General features: G+C 35.0%; 4 protein-coding genes across 5 annotated transcripts; 2 read left to right on the forward strand and 2 right to left on the reverse strand.

Annotated features, from left to right (window-relative positions):
- The first annotated feature begins 68 nt into the window (after positions 1-68).
- LOC132707978 (transmembrane protein 214) lies at positions 69-5,858 on the forward strand. 2 transcript variants are annotated; one of them, XM_060680029.1, is made up of 10 exons: positions 69-145; positions 200-355; positions 427-599; positions 661-828; positions 888-1,191; positions 2,609-3,031; positions 3,339-3,481; positions 5,020-5,379; positions 5,434-5,552; positions 5,630-5,858. In XM_060680029.1, exons 2-10 carry the CDS (start codon positions 220-222, stop codon positions 5,748-5,750), a joined length of 1,947 nt encoding a protein of 648 aa, XP_060536012.1. In that variant the 5' UTR covers positions 69-145; positions 200-219; the 3' UTR covers positions 5,751-5,858. The 2 variants fall into 2 exon arrangements, with proteins under 2 accessions (XP_060536012.1, XP_060536011.1); XM_060680028.1 differs by having other exon boundaries at positions 90-355.
- A 51-nt stretch (positions 5,859-5,909) lies between these two features.
- LOC132703293 (deoxyribonuclease TATDN1) lies at positions 5,910-7,415 on the reverse strand. The gene is made up of 6 exons (XM_060672454.1): positions 7,274-7,415; positions 7,045-7,224; positions 6,799-6,991; positions 6,549-6,743; positions 6,292-6,501; positions 5,910-6,026 (listed from the first exon to the last, which is right to left on the reverse strand). Exons 1-6 carry the CDS (start codon positions 7,296-7,298, stop codon positions 5,930-5,932), a joined length of 900 nt encoding a protein of 299 aa, XP_060528437.1. The 5' UTR covers positions 7,299-7,415; the 3' UTR covers positions 5,910-5,929.
- A 453-nt stretch (positions 7,416-7,868) lies between these two features.
- Positions 7,869-12,827, forward strand: LOC132705750 (ubiquitin-conjugating enzyme E2 R2). The gene is made up of 4 exons (XM_060676621.1): positions 7,869-8,312; positions 8,560-8,646; positions 8,708-8,940; positions 12,065-12,827. The coding sequence occupies exons 1-4, from the start codon at positions 8,133-8,135 to the stop codon at positions 12,288-12,290; spliced, it is 726 nt and encodes a 241-aa protein (XP_060532604.1). The 5' UTR covers positions 7,869-8,132; the 3' UTR covers positions 12,291-12,827.
- Positions 12,739-15,037, reverse strand: LOC132705745 (m-AAA protease-interacting protein 1, mitochondrial). Its single transcript, XM_060676608.1, has 3 exons — positions 14,605-15,037; positions 14,384-14,548; positions 12,739-14,329 (listed from the first exon to the last, which is right to left on the reverse strand). Exons 1-3 carry the CDS (start codon positions 14,980-14,982, stop codon positions 14,069-14,071), a joined length of 804 nt encoding a protein of 267 aa, XP_060532591.1. The 5' UTR covers positions 14,983-15,037; the 3' UTR covers positions 12,739-14,068.
- Between the last annotated feature and the right edge of the window lie 157 nt (positions 15,038-15,194).

Raw genomic sequence — 15,194 nt, forward strand, 5'->3', positions numbered from 1 at the left:
GGTAAATGTAAATTTTTATTTCTAAAAATAATTATAAAGTTTGTGGCCTATTGTCAAAACGAAGAAGATGATGTTGTGGCAAAATGTGGTAAAATATCGATAGTGGTTGTCGACAACACTGTCCACCGTGGAACTTTGGCGGAAAGTTGTGATTGAAGTTTGTTTGCTTTAGTAGTTTTTTGGTATAATTTTTTTTTAGCGTACATTTTTTTGTAAACCATGTCTGGGCAATGGGAAACGGTAGTAAGGAAAAAAGATAAATCTAACAAAACTGCAAGTATAGACAATAACAAACCGAAAAATTTCAAAAACAAGCAGAGCAATATCTTAAATAATGTTAAAATCGAAGAAATTTGTAAGTACAGCACCACTCGGGTGGTTTTAATGGTTTTAACATATAAATACATTTTGTGATTTGTTGTCCAGTACCGAAATCGCAAATGAACAGCATTTACGCAAACGTAAAGGGGAAGGAGGAAAAAAATACCCAAAAAACTAAAAACCCAAATGTGAAAAAGTCGGAACAGAAACCTAATAAAATCAACAAAGAACCGCTGAAACCAAAACCTCCTAAATCCATCGAAAGTGCTCTTACTTTAGTAGGTCTTGCCCTTTGTTGTAAAATTCACATTTATTGGCTTTCATTGAGTTAAATTTCAGATTGATGTTACCGAATTTAGTTCAATTTTTGAGAGGACCAAAAGTTTGTACCCCGACGCGCCTATTTTATGGCTCAAAGAATTAACCGACTATTTAAACCACAAAATACCAGTAGAAGTGCCTGATCCAGTATTTTCAAATAAACCTTCCGGTTTTCCTCTTTCAGCGGTACATTGTTATGGTGCGTCAGTATTTTTTTTCTTAACTTTCACTAGTTTTATTTTTAGGCCCCGTCCGAAATAAAACTTGTCATTGAAAAATCGGTAAAGGAAGCGGGAAAGGGTAACATTCAAACCTTTTTTGACATTGCTTTAACTTCATTGGCCACTGATTTGAGTAAGGGACTTCCCGCCGTAGGATACCGGTTTTTCTTGCAACATATCGCTACAAAAGAGCCCCAATTGGTGTTGCTTAATTTGGGGAAACACAAATTGTTACGCAACTCTTATCAGAATAGGTCAAACATTACACTGCCGATATTCTGGGCACTGGGGCATACTGGAATAGACGATTTGCACAGTGGTTTGAAAGGTGGGTGATATTAATAAATCTTTGTTAATTTTTTGCTGGAAAGGACATGCTAAGGTTTTGGTTTGTAACAAATGTGCCGAGTTTTTTTGGCGCGAAAAATGGATTATTCAAATTAACTTAGGTGGTACATATTTCTCAGTCTGGCAAATCACATAGCAAGTTGGAAGTATGGTTTTAGGAGGTTTCTGTCTTTTAGTTTATATGATATGATATGATAAAATAAATGATTACACCAAAAACCATTTTAAACTACATTACAAAATTCAAAAAGGTTTTAAATTTTCCAGAAATGTAAAGTGGTAAGTAATGTTTTTGTTAGTAGCAAGCCAACTTAAGGAACCACTTTTTAAGAGGGGTTAGTAAAAAATTGATAAACCAATATTGTAAAAGTTGTTAAGTTCAAATATTTCCTGTGTTTAATATTTTTAACTAATTAATTGAACATTTTTTTTAATTAAGAATTTCTGATCTGTTAAAAAAGGGATAAATTTTATCAACCAAATTTTTGGCTGTCCTCGCGACCGAAAATTTGTGAAACCAAAACGTGGCGATAGGAAAATCCAATTGTTGAATTTTGATTGAGATTTTCCTGGGGATTTTGTATGGCAAAACACATAGATGGTTTGAATATCAGTTTTAATATTAATTATTAATTAATTAATATTAATTAATAATTAATATTAATATAAATGTCGTTAATTTGCAGTATGGGAAATATTTGGGAACTGTATTAGATCAACAATTAAACTTCTATCAACATTCTGATTATGTAATAAGTAAGTTTTCACAAAAGGTGGGTTATATATCTAGAGCAGGCAAAAATTTAACATCTTATATAAAATTGTTACTTTACAATAGCTAAGATGTGTCACATTTGCAGTATTGTTCAACTTTAATGTTTAGTATACCTAATTATACACTAACAGAATTTCAGAGAATACACAACAGATCAATGCGCGCAATTCTGAAATGTAATAGATATACACAGCTGTCATGACTATGTTAAATGTGTTAGAAATATTGACTGTAAAGCACAAAGTAATGTATTTGTATTTATATTTAAGACAAAAAATAAACTAAATATATTAGTGATAGAGTTAATTAATTTATGAATTTTCATGAGTATAATACTTGAGAGCCTAGAAAGGTTTGCTAGAGTTTAATCGGCTGTCAAAAAAATATTAAAGAGTGTGATAATTTAAATGCAAAAACTATGTATGGGCTAGCCTTTTATATTGATTTTTTATAATTGTTTTGTGGTTATATGTTTTTTTTTAATATATATTATATACTTTTATATTTGTTATGTATATATGTATGTATTTTATGTGGCTGGTACATTTTCATTGTAAATACGCTTGTTTTTAATATATAGCTCTTCTGATAAATAAAGTATATATTTACTTATTTATTTCAGTTTTCGAAGAGCTGATGTTGCCAACGATAGACATGAAAAATTACACTCAGTACGTTACAAAATATCTGATCGATTTGCTCGGTTATAATCACGATACGTCCATATCGAATGACCAATACTTTTTGATTTTGGACGCTCTGTTGTCAAATAAGAAATCGTCGGGGTCGAAGCAACTGACGAAGCAACTTGGCGACACGCACTCTTACGTTCAGACTCTGTTGTTTAAAAACATGAAGGAGCTCAACGGCCAATTGGTGGAGCGGTTTCTCAAAAAGATATCAGCCAACGGCAACAAAACCTACCAGGACTGCCTTTGTGATACCCTAGTCGCACTGTTTTCGAGGGATCACAATGCTTTGGGTGAATGGCTCAGACTTTACCCAAAATATGTTTCACCAAGTGCCGTTTTGTTCAATTATATAGGTAGGTGTCTGGTCCCAGGAGACCCAACAAGCCCCTAATAAACCATATTGAAAGCACATAATTCCCATTCGCATCCTTTTCTAGGACGCGTAAATTTTTTACTTATCATTACTTGTTCTTTGGCTGGCCGTGCTGATTCAAAAGCTGACCTTCGACGTTTTTTCATATTTGACCTTTAACGATATTAGCAACTTGCAAAGTAATTTGTTTTTGTTTTCACTTTATGTTCACCAAAGTAACTTGTCAGGTCTCCTTATACTAGGCCAAATGGGATGGGATTTATGTGGGAAACTTTGTCCAATTCCAGATAGAAATTTTGATAAACTCAAAAATTTAATAAAACAAGGTGCGTTAAAGGAGTGCCTGTTAAAATTCGAGCAGCAAAATGAAGAGCTGTCGTTGAGGAAAAAGAAGGAGCAGGGATTGGCTGATGCAGTTTTGTTGACTCGGGTGAGTCGGTTTGAATTTTATTATTGTTTTACTGATTAATTTGGGCTATTTTGATATCAATGAGAGGTACAGATTCACTCATACCTCTCAAGATTATCGATTACATATTGTGAATTGATCCGAGCATCCATTAATACTAATTTCAAATTTTGAGTAAAAAGTTAAATGTTTCTTTAGTAAATCCATGCGACATTAATTTCTTAAATGAAATCAAATACTTGCGTCCCGAATGTGAATTTTGTGTGCAAAAGAATTTTTGAAATATTTGCTATTTTCTGTAAAAGACGTTAAGAATGGAATCATGTACTAAATAGTAGAATAACTAGAATAACTTTTCAAGTGAGCATGCGCCATTAATTTTTAAGTTATTCACTAAATGCCACCGTGAACACTTGTTTTCGTAATTTTATTATAATGTTAAATTAGTACTAAATCAATATTCATGTATGCTGTTGTGAAAAATATTTTTAATTTATCAATTAAGCAAACATTTGAAACCGCATGCGCGTTTGTCGGAGCGGCATCGTTACACGCAAATTAGATGATTTAAGGAAATCCTTGATTGAAAGCCTTCGTATATATTTAGAACTCTCGACAATGTAATTCAATGTTGTGTATTCTGAAATAGGACAGAAATGTTTTACTTGAAACATATATTAGGGACTTTTTTTTCAAAGAAACTTTCACATGCTCCTGCAATACTTTTTACAAAACTTCTGGATTCCTCCTGCTTCGGTTTTTGTTGTTTCAGTCTAGAAGCCAACAAGATGATTGGCGGAACGTCAGCAAGTTCCACTCCAAAAAAAAAAAATTAGGGACGTTCAATTCAATAAAAATTCCCAACTACTTAACGAATATTACTTTTAATAATCAACCGGTATAGCTTCTCAGCCGATACAAGGCTTCCTTAATCTTACTGGTTCTAAATATCCTATGCCTTAACTTTCAATGAAACCAGCGCGATTCTTAGATGCGTGGTTCAGCATCACCATTGGCGTCGTCTATTTGTGGCGTCAAACGAACCATATATATCACAAATATAAATATTCGGCGGCGTCAAAGTAACCGCTTTTCAATATAAAAAAATTGTCTTACTTTTGAGATACCCCTCGTAATCGCGAAATCGCCTATCCAAATTTTCTCACCTCCTTCCTAAAAACGTTAGAATTAAAGCGTTCATATTTTAATCTGTGGTCATCTATCGATCGATTGCTGCGCGGTGGCGATTTGAGTCGATTGGGAACCGCTGACAAACGTTTTGTTTTGTTTGTTTTAAAGTGATAATTTGAACGAAAAGGGACGGCCAGCAAAATAAAATACCCCGATTATCCAACAATAAACATTACGTTGCGTCAGTGCATTTTATCTGTTCGTCGTATTCGTTTTAATTTTCCTTTGGGTTCCGTACCCTACAATCGTTTTTTTACTTTTTTGAGGTAGTGTTTGAATTTTAGTGTTGAAAGTGGCGAGTTTTGACTGTCATTAAAGTTTTGACCTTGTAAGCGCTACGAGACACAAGTTCGTTGTTTTTATTTTAGAGAATATTGGAAAGATTAGAGAGACAAAAGATGCCTCGCAGCTCGGGTGGACTTTTAAAATTTCTGGTAGTTTTGGGGCTTTTGGGGGCGAGCCTCGAAGTATACATAAAGATGCGACAGGGTCGTTTCGAGGAATCCTCTCTGTATAAAGCTAATACGGTGATTATTGACGGGTCTACCTGGGTTAATGCACGCGCCAAAGAAACCTTCCCTGAGCAGTATAAGTTGGTAGTCACATTCGTCGAACCCTATGCGGACTTGTTTAGAGACGTGGGCAAGGTGTTGGGGGTAGCAGTTTTGAATTTGTGGAGTTCCGTAACGCCCCACGTCAGAGACCATTACTCATCGCTTGAAAAAACGGTGAGAATTAACATATTTAAAGATTTTGGTATTACCTTCAGTGTAACATTTTAGGTGGAAAAGCATTTTCCCGGTTTAGTTAACCAAACGGAGAATGCTTACAACTTAGTAAGTTCCAAGGTGGTTTCTTATTGCAACATCACTTTAGAGTATTTGCAAACAAAATTACCTGTGTAAGTATGTTTTCAAGTTAAGAATTTAATTTAAAACTTCTCATTGATTGATTTTGATAATTGTGTTTTGTTTATAGTGACCAATTGTCGACGACAAGTGTTCAGAGGATAGTGACAGAAGTCAGCAAAGTTACATTCCATAAAGTCACAGAATACTATGTGTGGGCATTCGAAAAGGTGCAGTCAATCGTGAAGTAACTAGACTAGTAATTAGAGGTTAGGTTAAAAATTGTTTTTAATGAATTTTTGGTGATTACAAAATTGTTATCAACTAAGTATAATTTTGTATGGAATAAAAGTTTTTTTTTTTTCAAGAATTCGGGGTTTTTCTGTCGCAGCAAGAAAAATAAACTCAAATTGTTTAAATAACTTTATTTTCAACTAAAGAACAATTTGTTTGTGTTGTCATATATTATTTGGCACAGAGTGTCTGCATCTGTTTTTCGGACTGAGGACAATATATCCAAAATTTGCCTGTAAATAAAAATTACTTGTCAAGGACAATTCATAATTTAATTGCAATAAATAAAGAAATCTATGAGGCAGTCCCAGGACTTGCAAAAAAGCAAATCGCATGTGATACGTTTGCAACATCAAAATTTCCAAAAGGGTGGTGAGAGTGCTTTTCTTTTAAGAAAATTGATCGCTGTCAACTTATTTTTAAAAGTGACAGGACACAATGCAGTGATATCATTTGACATAATACCAAAGTTGCTATAGAGTCGATTGTATAAGATACCTTATGTTAACAGGTTCATTTCGGCTTTTAATCAGCTGATCTGACTTCCATTTCTCCTTTTTTACCGACGGCAAGATATTCTGGGTCGAAATGTATTTATACCCTGCGTGCGTTGGTCTCACTTCGCACCATGGGGAATCTGTTTCCAACAGAATTTTATTTTCCGGCAATGCGGCAACCGTATTTAAATTTTCTAGAGTTTTTAGAGAACTAAAATAAGGCGCTATAATGGATATGGGCAGTATTTAAATGCGCACCATCCATTTATTCCAATATAATACCCCAAGTCAATGAATTTATTAGCTTCTTCTATAGTCCCATCAAATGAATGGACGACTCCTCGGAAGTTGTACAGGGAAAGGATTTCATATAAATCCTCGGCAGAGTTGCGACAATGCAAAAATAGCGGTAATTTGAAGTCTTTATTTACTTCTAACTGATATTCAAAACATCTAAGAAAAAAATACCACTAAGAGTAATAAAAACTAGATTTTGTTGAAATTATACCTTTTTTGCACCTCTTTAGGGCAAAATTGTAATCTGTCATAATCTAAACCGCATTCTCCCAGTGCCACCACCTTGGTGGTATTTGCAGTAATTAAATTTTTCAGTTTGTTGATATAGCCACTAGGAGTCTCGCCATCTCTTTCAAATTCCAGACATCGTGTAGGGTGGCAACCTACAGTGGCATACAACCTATCTATGAAAAATTCAATTGAACTCACATTCGGCGTTGATAAGATACTTTGATACCGTCAGAATTTGCTAGTTCAATCGCCTTTTGACTTTCTTCCAAATTGCCTCCCGTTATGATCGTTTTAGTCAGGCCGCAATCCCAAGCCCGTTTTAGAACGGCTGACAAATCGGGTTCGTGTTTTTTACTGCCGTTATAGATGCCCCAGTACATAGAATCAGTTAAGTTGGCCCCGATGTCTGAAAAACATGTTTCAGCAAGTAAAATAAGACTGTAATTTCAACAAACCAATGAGCTTTCGAGTATTTGCCATATTAGGTATTAACTATGATATTGGTTTTTATTTGAATTAAGATTTTTATTAAACGCTATATCCACATTCGAGTAGGTTAAGTATAAAGATTAAGAGAGAGCAAGAATTACTAATTTTCTCTTGGTTGGCCTAGATTGCTATGGTCACTCGCCCATTTTCCGGCATCCGCTGGGGATTACGTGACAGACCAACACGTAAAAATCAACAGATCAATCGCGAAAATGACAAATAATTTTAAAAATCGTCTAGATTTTGCAAATGTTGCTGTTCAGTTGAGTACTGTGTTTTCGTTACATTTTTTTAATTTTTTTTTCGCACATAACATTTGGAAGCATGTAATGTACGCTTATTTAAATTGAATAATGCGCAAGCCGCAAAACGTAATGGCAATTTCTGCGGAACACTTAAAATTTTGGATATTTTCACTTTTTAACTACAGTTGATTTACAGTTTGTTTAACAGTTTAAATGAAAAAATAAAGCAAAACTTACCGAAAGCGAATAACGCGGTTAATAGGTTTTACCAAGAGACAGGCGGTTGTCGTTGTAAATTCGCCTTTCCTTTGTTTGTCAATTATGGTCTTCCGTCACTCTTTCCACATGTTCTCGAGTAGCTGGCTGTCAGACAGCAGGTCAATAAGGCTCTGCGTTGGTCGTCGTTCGTTTTGGGTAGCTGTCCGGCAATTATATTCGACGTGATCGTGATCGTTTTTGTTATTCGGTTTGGCGCTTTCCGTGATTTTTTTAAGTGCGCGTCGAATAACAGTTTGCCGTCGTTTCCTATTGATTCTGTCTGCGATTTTTCAACCCGTTATTCTAGTAATTAGTGTTCAAAATGGCAGCAACAAAGGCAACTAGCAGTGCTTTGCGCGCTTTGGCTGTGGAATATAAGAGTCTCCAGGAGGAGCCAGTAGAAGGTTTTTGCGTCAAGCTCGTCAACGACGATAATCTGTTTGAATGGGAAGTGGCTATTTTTGGACCTCCTGATACCTTGTATATGGGAGGTTGTTTCAAGGTAACATAGTTTTTTTTTCTGTATTTTTAGTTATAAAACTGCGAAATAAAATCGGGTTAGGTCGTAAAACAATGACTCGAGCGTTTACCTTTGTTTATATAGATAACATATTGGGAAGGTATACCCGAATGTAAAAATAAACGTCAGTAAATAAACGAATCGCCTATTTCCGTTATAATTGGGGATCAATTTTGTCATTAACTTAAACTAGAACTGATGTAGTGATTGCTAAGGCTTTCGTTTTCAGGCCAGGATGAAATTTCCCCCGGATTATCCTTACTCGCCGCCGTCTATTAGGTTTTTGACGAAAGTGTGGCATCCCAATGTATACGAGGTAAGGACCACGATAAAATCGCAGTGTAGAAATCTCGTGTAACAGCAATTTCATATTGTAGAATGGCGATCTGTGTATTAGTATACTTCACCCACCAATAGATGATCCCCAGTCAGGGGAGTTACCCTGCGAACGGTGGAACCCGACGCAAAACGTGCGCACTATCCTACTATCAGTTATATCACTTCTTAACGAGCCAAATACTTTTAGCCCCGCTAATGTTGACGCTTCGGTCATGTACCGCAGGTGGCGCGACTCCAAGGGTCGCGACAAAGAATATGAAAACATTATTAGGTAAGTTTTGTTTTTTTTTTTAAATATTTGACAACAAAACACCGCGAAGTTAAAATGCTTAATTATTACTTGAATAAGCCAACTGAAATTTTAAAATACAATTGACCAAAAGTTCATGAGTAATGTTTGTCAATTGTAACCTTACTTTTTTTACTTAAATCTTATGGCAATGACATATGGACGGCTTGCCTATGCTGATAACACAGATACTTTTGAAGCAACTATGACAAAGATATTGGGAAGGCCATTCAACATGCGCATGCGCGAGATTTAAAATCTAGTTTTTAACTAGTGACACCTGTAATTGAAAATTCTGACATTCTACCATCTACCAATAAGACCTTAAGGCATTCTTCAACAACTAACATGCCCACTGACAGATCATCAATAAGTCCATTAGGGCAATATTTTCTCAAAATATGTCCAGATCCCGTTCCATTTTCAGGCAAAAAGGAGCTAAGTATCTGCGTAAGTTGAGGTCACTTAAACACGCAGAAATTGCTCAGACATAATTTTTCTTTATAAAGTTGTCAACCATCTTATTGAGTTGCCTTCCTGCGCAAGTCACTATTTTTTAATGCTAGTACTTATCAAGTTTTTCTATAGACAGATTCAGATCTAACTATTTCTCCAACTCTCTGCTTATTAGATGCGCTTAGATGTATAACATCTGTTTTTTTATGAGCAGCAAAGATATGGACTTATTCTACTTAAGCCTAAAATTGCTTTGGTAAAGTCTGTTCATAGATATAAGAAAGTGACTAAATTAAGGAAAGACTCGGGCAAGCTGTAAGAATGAAATATGGCCGAACAGGTCCCTACTTTGCTTAGACTTTAATTGTTTGGGGTTTGTTAGGAAAGATACTAAACAATATTTATTTATTTATGTTTAAATCTAAAATAAATTTACAAATTATTTTTATTACCTACTTAAATTACTCAAAATTATTCACATAATATATCAGTATCACTATCGCTATCATCGCTTGTTATAATTATTATTTGTTCTATATTATTTGCAATATGGATATAGGATTGTTCTGCTTGTTCTATATGTTTAACAGAATTTGCGCAACTTTGTGGAGGAATGTTAAAAACTTCGGTTTCTATAAGTTTGAGAACATTGGAGTTAACACGGGGAAAAACATTGTTACGACGAATGGCAGATTTCAGTTGGTGCCAAACATGTTCAATGGGAATAAATATACAGTGGTAAGGTGGAAGAATTAAAACTGAATGCCTTAGATTTTTTGCATAATTATCACAGAGGTATTCCTTTTATAGGTTGAAGCTTTGTAGAACCTCAATTAATTGATTTTGGTATAATCTTCGTGAAAATAAATGTCGTTATTATACATGTAGTTTTGGATTGTTGCTTTTGTGTCACATGAGGAAGGGGTTTTAGTCAAGTGCCTACTGTGATAACTTGCATTGTCCATTACAGGAGGAATTTTTGAAACTAGTTTGTTTTTAAACCAACTTTCAAATAAATCAGCGGTGGTGTCTTCGTGGTAATCCAGAGAAGAATCTTTAATATTTTTGACAGACAGAGAAAGTCCATTTGGAATCCAACAATCTTTAGAGCCAGCATGCAAAATAGTTATTCTTTTATCTCTTTTTGATGGCGCGTTTGTTTTACACCTATCAGTTGCGTCAATCCAACCCTTTTCCGGGGTATCATAAGAGTCGAACCAGGTTTCATCCAAGTAAATAATTGGCTTTTGTTGTTCTCTGTAAATCCCAATTTTTCCTAGATATTCCAGTCGCCATTTCAATTAAAACTTGCCTTTTGTCAATTCTTTTAAATCTAAAACCTATGTGTTGAATACACTTCCATAAGGTAGTTCTGCCACATTTAACACCTGGTTTCATCTTTTTCAAGCTTCCTAATTAAGATATCTAATGGAGGCACGCTTTGTTCCTCGTATAACTCGTAAATTTTACGCCGTGTTATATCTGGATCAATTTCACCTACACTCGAGAAAATGTCAACATCGCTTCTTTTTTTCCTCGCTGAAATGGGATTATTCACAATTTTCCATACAGTTAATGTTGGAATTTTCGTCAATGTGGCTGTTTCTTCTAAAGATGCTTGCTTGCTGGCACCACGTTCAATGAGAGTCAAATAAACATTGTTTATAACTTCTTTAGTCTCAATGGAATAGTGTTTTCTACATTTGGGCGGAAGCATCTCCTGAGTTCACAAACCTCGCACATATTTTGCATAATTCGCACACGATTCAACACACGCTGTATTACACACGCAATAATAATGATTACTAAGAAACTTAAACTAAGTAGTATACCAAATCAAAGAATATTAAACATAGGTAGGTATAAAATTATTTTCTATTAGGAACCACAATTTTACCTGAATTTAAATTCCGAAATTTTAGGTAATAATCTTGTTGCATTGTATGTTAATCACCACCCCTGGATAATCTCATTCAAAAGCAATTGGTCGCTTTCTTCTATCTATGAACAGACCATAATTGAAACTGCGAACAATAAGTAATTTCCGGAATGGCCTATCTTTAATTTACAATTTCTCTGTATTTTAAAAAAAAGTCTTTACTTTATGCTTTGTAGGTTATGGGGTTGAAAAGTGATCTCCATTAATTTGACTATAAAAAAAATTAGATGGGTTAGTCAGGTGACAGAAATCGTTCAGATTGGCTAAATATGTGATGACGTCATATGTCAGTATATAAGTTTCGCTGATGGTTTCTCTATACCATTTGAGTTCAATTTTGAAACTCTAATAACTAACAATAAAATATTTATTTACATACAAAAAAAATGTTATAAATGAGAATTATTATAATTGTATTTAATATGCTAACAATAATTTTAGAGAAATATTTCCGTATTTTTGCCCGTCGCTTGGTTTTAGGTATAATTTTTCCAAAAATACGAATAAAAATTATCTAGTTTTGTTAAGTTCATTAATTTAACTTGTTTCTATGTTTGACTTTTGTTATTTGCCATGACACGACGAAAGAGGACAACCTTTTTCTTTTTTAAGCAAAAGTAACCTCTAAATAATGTCGAGATTTTCTTGGTTAACCTATAGAATAGTGCTCGTCTACCTCATCCGGTGTTGACAGTGATTTTTGATTGGCAGGAAACAGGCAATGGCGGCAAGGGCGGAAGCCGAACGTGACGGCATTCAAGTGCCGCTCACTCTCGAAGATTACTGCATCAAAACTCAGGTCAAACCCAATACGTCCGACTCGCAGGTCGATATGACCGACTTTTACGACGACGACTATGACGAGGACTACGAAGATGTGTCCGACGGTTCTGACTACGCCGAAGACGACAACGACAGTGGCAATGGCGAGTCGTGATGACGTCATCATCGTAATCGTCGTTATCGGCTCTCGGTCGTTGTACATTAATTCATTTAACATAAAAATGCGTGTGTGTTTGTAGTGCGTCGGGACTTTTTTTTTCGTTTTTTCCGGGGAAAACGCGTGCTCGGGTCTTGTATATATATGTATATATACAGGGTGTTTGGAAAAAGAGGCGGAAATATTTAAAAGGGTCAGTCGGGTCGTCTTGTGTGAAAAAAATCTGTAGCTGCGGAAACACATCCTCATCAATTTTAAGTCATGAGAGGTCAAACGTGTGTGCAAACATTGAATTTTGACGCGGTACCTTAAAAACATAGTATTTGTGGCCCTATTTATACACTGTTTTTGACTCTAAAGGACCAAAATACTTTGGGTGCATCCATCCTAATACCACTCGCACTAATTTTTTTGCTGATGTGTTTGTTAGGTGAACAACCAAAAACATTTCACTTTCTGTCCTATAGTCTTCCCTTTTCAAAGAGAAAATAAACAATTTTATGGCATATTTTCAAAAAAATAAGGAATGAAATACACCAAACAATTTGTTCAAATGTTCTTGCGGGGTAAAAAATCAAAAAATTGGGCCGATATTTTGGAAATGGTGCAATTTCCTCCTAGAAATTTTTTCGTAAAATGACCTGATAAATTACCCGCTTTGAATAAAGCGGCGTCTAATTTTGAAACCCCCTGTATATGTTGTAGCCGCAGACGGAACGATTTGGCCAATTCTTCAAAATGGAGTCAACTGTGATATATATAACCCTTGTAACCAGATATTCGCATAAAAAATAATAAATAGCAGGGAACTCTGAGGAGGCTTGAATTATTATACTTTAGGTGTTTATTGGCAATTTACCGTCTCGAGGAGTATTTTTTTTGTTAGCGTTAAGGTTAATTTTTACCTGTTAAAGCTTGTTCTGCACATGTGAAGTTGTTGGTGAGCCTATTCATGAATTTATTCCAACTGATCAGTCGATTGTTGACCATATTGGAATCTAACCAGCTGTCTCTTTTTAGAGCTTATACGGGATGCTAAGTTGCTAAAGTTGTATGGCTTACATTGCATTTTTGCAGTTCATGGTTGAAATTTAATCCGATTAATTCGAATAATCTGGCAAGTGTAAAACAAACTTTAGAACTAACAACAATTTTGTTTTGCTTCAATCTCACCGGTCGGGAAAATCCGATCTTAGTTAATTCATATTTTGTTGTTGAACAGATCGGAGTGTGCGCGGTGGCGTTAACGTCGGACCGTCGAGTGTAAATAAACTACAACTATGGCTATCGATCTCGAGAGGATTAGGTTTAGGTTTTGTTGTTTCAAAAACTCCATGTATAATTTTCATTTTATTAATAAAGTACCTTGATTTTACCCATTTTGTTTTTCTTCTTTCAGTAGCAAATGTTCAAAGTAACTTACCAAATTTAGGTACCCTCGCGATTTATGCAGTGTATTTTATTATTTTTTGGATTGTTATTATTAATTGTATGATAAAATTGAACTTCTACATTGCTTTTTTGAAAGAGGAAGCAAGCAGTGTTCACACCATTATACAAAAATTAGACATATCTTAAAATTAATTGTCATGGATCCCTGCCTGTATAAGATGTGGACAATTCCAAAAGTTTCATTTTAAACTAGCCAAGGAGAAACAAAGTTGCACAGGCATTGCAAGGTTAACATGATTTTATTAAAGAAGTTTTGGAGGTTAAGAATACCCTAGTAATATTGTATGTTTCCATTAGAAAATTTTTTATTTGGATGTCTAGGTTTACATATTGTCAACTGGTCTGAAGTGATTCAAAAAGTTTATTGTCCAATCTCCGTCAACTCCTTTTGTAAACTCCCTAATAAACCTATAGTTGCATATTGATATTCTCGACTGATACTCTGGCAACATGCCCATATTAATAGGAGGTTCTTCCCCCCTTGCCTTCATGATGGCAAGGCCCTTTAAACAGTGATACACCATTGTGATTTCGACAAACCTTTTTTGAACTGCAGATTCTTCATCATTAAATATAACCCCTATCTATAATTTCATAAATTAATGTATAGATAATATTTGTAAATTAGATGTGCATACTTGGTAAGGAAATGAGAAATAGATATCTTCCTCATTTACACCTAGCTGTTCTCTCTGAGACGAAGTCATTAAGGCAACACCTTTCTCTAATGTGGGTATAATATCCGATGTTACCAATCCTTTCAATGAAGCAATCTCTCCGTTGGCCAACTTTTTGGATACCACCTAAAAAAAGACAATAAGCGAATAACAAAAAAACAGCTACGCCCTTGTATGCGCACCGCTACGGCTTTCTTTGATCCGACATTAAAATCAGGCAGGCTAAATTCAGCATCAAAATAGGGCCTGATAATAAAAGTTACCAGTAAAAAGTTCTTTACGGTTTTCAGAAATGACGGCCACGTAAGTTGGGGAAAGTCCATCAAAGGAGGTAACTTTTTTGCGGAAGCGTTTGTTGGTCTATTATCCTCGCTATATAGGCGCTTACAATGGTTAAGGGAGCTAAAGTAGGCCCCGTTTTCATTGCCACTGGCGTAACTGACCGAATAATTAGTTTTCGAGAAGAGGCACTTGTATATTTGTCTTTGAGATATTGAATTATAAAACCTTTTATTACGGTAACTTACAAAAATACATTGTCTTAAAAAAGAAACATTCATTTTAAAACTTTATAAACAAACCACAGATCGCGTATCGGTTTTCCATAGTATTCTAAGGTTATTTTTGGTTAGTTCCACGGTTAAAAAAGATTTGATTTAGTAAAATTAAATTTCGAGGCGAAATTAAAATTCTGTGTTCAACTTTTCACGGAAGGTTCGCAATGGTTTGATGAAAACGGCTGCCAGCGAATGTAATGTTATGCGTCATAGAG

This window comes from Cylas formicarius, unplaced genomic scaffold, assembly GCF_029955315.1.
Source record: "Cylas formicarius isolate icCylForm1 unplaced genomic scaffold, icCylForm1.1 PGA_scaffold_10__41_contigs__length_53128322, whole genome shotgun sequence".
In the NCBI taxonomy this organism is placed as follows: domain Eukaryota; kingdom Metazoa; phylum Arthropoda; class Insecta; order Coleoptera; family Brentidae; genus Cylas; species Cylas formicarius.